We start from the raw sequence: 3,375 nt of genomic DNA, 5'->3' as shown, positions 1-3,375 counted from the left end.
TCCCACTGGTTCAGCAGTCAACAAACAGTTCAACGGAGCGTAGATACACTCGTTTAGCAAGAAGTCAGCAGGTCGCACCGGAAAATTGTGTATTCGTAACATTAAAACAAACGTCATGATACAATGTGAACGACAGTTACAAAGTGTGGTTTAAGTTCAGGAAGAATGGTAAATGTGACAACGGATTACAGACACTACAAAGCAAACTGTGACTACGGGTCGACTATGGTCCCGACGACTCATTCTGCTTCGTAACATCCCATTGGAAATCCATCATATGCACTAAAAGCATGGAAACCCTTAGGCCGATGAAGTCAGCGGACACTACAAATCCCGAACTGAATACTTCGCGGCGCTCGGTTTGAGTGTCCGGCGTGTCTTGGCCTCCAGTAGGTTGTTCCTTGTTTTCGTTGGCTTTCCTGGGTATTTCTAACTTGTTCTGGCATGATTTGAATTATTTTTGTTTGCATTTCTTGCAGCACAATGGGTAATGTTGTGCGAGCCGCATCTCCTCAAGGTGACGCGCCCAAACAATTACCGGTTTCCGAAGGGCCAGAGAAAACCGCTTTGCCAAACGAAGGACCAGGAACGATCGAAACTATTCACAACAAGGCCCATGAAGTTTTCCCGGTCCCTTTTGACGGTGCAAAGCTAGTCATAAACAAGGGCTTGTCCCAAAATTTTCAGGTGAACCATTCACTCTCACTGTGCAATGACGAGCAAGGTGGTTATCGATTCGGTGTTACGTACGTGGGGCACCAGAAAGTCTCGGAAACCGAAAGCTATCCCATTTTAATGGGCGAGCTTCAGCCGAACGGAAACTTGCAGGCGCACATCATCCATCGGCTAACACCACTTGTGTATATCCGTTACGCAGCGCAGGCTCAGAGGAACAAAATGGTTGGACAACAGCTCGTTACAGAACTAAAGGCGAAAAAGTGGCAGACTGCATTTACAATTGTCAACCCAGATATCAACCGCGGGCAAGCGATGGCCGCCGTTGATGTCATGAAACAGGTTTCTAACCGAGTTGCACTCGGGAGCATGTTTTTTTACCAACGGTCCCCTCAACTGCCTTCGAAACAAAATGGTGTTTGGAGTATCGGCGGTAAATATACGTCTGATAATTGGCAGGCATGTGCCACCCTTCGGCCATGGCAGCTTGGTATTCATACAAGTTTACATCTTCAAGTCAATGAAAGCCTACAGCTCGCCGCCGAACTTGAGTCCAGTCACCAGCAACAAACCAATACGACAACACTGGGTTACAAATATGATATTCCAAAGGCAAATGTGACTTTCAAAGCGCAATTGGACTCAAACTGGAATATCGCTAGTTCTTTAGAAAAGAAACTGACACCATTCCCGTTCACGTTTACACTGTGTGCACTGGGTAACCAGACAAAAGCAAAATATGCCTTCGGAATCGGACTAATGGTTGGTTGACCGTGTATGTACTTAGAACTCCGGCCCACCACTTTCTACTTTAGTTTAGATGGTGAATCGTGCTGCGCTTGTACATAAACGTTATTTTACAACGATCATTTCAGCTAGCTGCGTCGCTTTTCGAATATAACGATTTTAGGCTCTGGTTTTCTGTTATTTCTATCAACAGTTGCATGAATATTCGCACATGGTGTCAGGTAGGCATTTCGTTCGGCTACTAATCATGGTGTGTTTATTTTATCTATGTCGCGACTGATGTTCCGGCGTAGCATTTACCGGATTCCGAGTTAAACGCTACCAACCCACCTAGCAGTCTGTGGGCAGCCTTACTGTTGTGTACCTTGCAAGTTACGATACATCAGGGGAAGAAATTTCCCATCAGCGCGTAAAATCCTCAGGGGAAGAAATTTCCCATCAGCGCGTAGAATCATTCTGCCGAGATAAGTTGGCACTATTATAGATGAAAACCTATAGGTGAAACAGAGCCATGCCGACAGCATTTGATTATAACGCTCAGTTACAATCTAAAAGAAGCCGGAGGGCGCAGCCAAACGGGTCAACGTATATATTACAGAAGCATTTATACATGAATTCACTGAATCCTCTACGTAGCAGCCCGCAATAGTGTGCCCCGGCATGCACAATCCTCGCTAAGACCTTGTGCCCGCTTGGCGTTGACGTATGCTGTCTCTGACATGCAAGACCCACGTTTGGTCACCGAGAACTCTCTGACATGCAAGACCCACGTTTGGTCACGTACTTGAGAATACCGAAAACGGCCTGGGCTTTATCTCATTTCGCTTCCTGGGTCCCTAAGCACTCAGCTTCAGGGTTGAACGTGCTGGATTGGATTCCAGTGAACGGTCATCTTTGCGGCGTTCGGTTACCAAGTTCAGTCAAGTGCAGTGCCACTTGACATCAAAACCGGTACTTGTACGTAGTATCAATTCTGGCGGACTGGAGTTCTGATGCCATTGAAAGTCTCAACAGAGACCTGTCCGGCCTGATTCTTCAAGCAAAAAAGCGCTGAGATTGTCATCCTCATGGTGCTCCGACTGCCCAGGTCTGTCGTATGAGCCATGTGGAACCACATCTGGGTGTTCTACTCGCAGTCGATGACCGCCGCACAGATACCGGAGATCAATTTCAGTTATTTGCCCTTCATTGACTGCTTGTCGTCAGGATGGATTTCAGCAGAAACTCACATCTTGTAACCTGGTGGTCACCAGGTGCAAACCAACCATGAACTCAACTGAACCACTCATTTGTCGGGTGCGTGTGTAGAGCCACTACTCAGGGCTCATACGTTCTAGGACACGCAACTCTTTTGACTATATCACGAGTGCCTCCGACACCTGGCTTTTCATCGGATCCTCAAGTCTGCATCGTATCTGATCAGTGTTATTGTGAGCTAGCCCAGCTGCGTTCTGCAGTGAACAAACAAAACAATTTTGGTTATGTATACCTGGGCAAAGCATGAACCGTGGTTCTCGGAGTCGTATGCCCGACTTCCTCTGAAGAATCAAATGACCAGATATTGAGATGACTACTCTTGGTTCAAATTAGAAGACCCATACCAACAGGTAACTGGTACAGCAGCACACACAGCCCCCCCCTTCAACCACCACCTACCAAGAAATCCCATCAGGGAACGCACCGGAGATTTCTGCCACCAGAAACAACTGTGGTGTTTCTGATTCGATCGATCAATTGAAGGAAGGCAACTATCTGTGAAATCCTGTCTTGGTGATTCACTCTCACAAATCCCGACTGAAAAGATGGGGCGTGCATTTCAAACAACAGCGTAAGCCGGCTTGTTTCGACGCATCCCCTGGGGACAGTGCATGCAAGTGAACTAAACACAATTCCTAATTGTCCGTCGGAAAAACAAATGAAGTGGTAAATATCCCGTTCAGATCACAAAAAGCA

General features: G+C 46.8%; 1 protein-coding gene across 1 annotated transcript; it reads left to right on the top strand.

Moving 5' to 3' along the window:
• Positions 1-350: 350 nt before the first annotated feature.
• T265_05727 (hypothetical protein) lies at positions 351-1,446 on the top strand (the record flags this gene model as incomplete). Its single annotated transcript, XM_009170800.1, has 2 exons — positions 351-389; positions 484-1,446. One exon carries the CDS (start codon positions 484-486, stop codon positions 1,444-1,446), a length of 963 nt encoding a protein of 320 aa, XP_009169064.1.
• Positions 1,447-3,375: the final 1,929 nt, after the last annotated feature.

This window comes from Opisthorchis viverrini (assembly GCF_000715545.1).
Source record: "Opisthorchis viverrini unplaced genomic scaffold opera_v5_113, whole genome shotgun sequence".
Taxonomy (NCBI): domain Eukaryota; kingdom Metazoa; phylum Platyhelminthes; class Trematoda; order Opisthorchiida; family Opisthorchiidae; genus Opisthorchis; species Opisthorchis viverrini.
The sequence above is the reverse complement of the archived record's forward strand: the minus strand, read 5'-3'. Positions and strand labels throughout refer to the sequence as shown.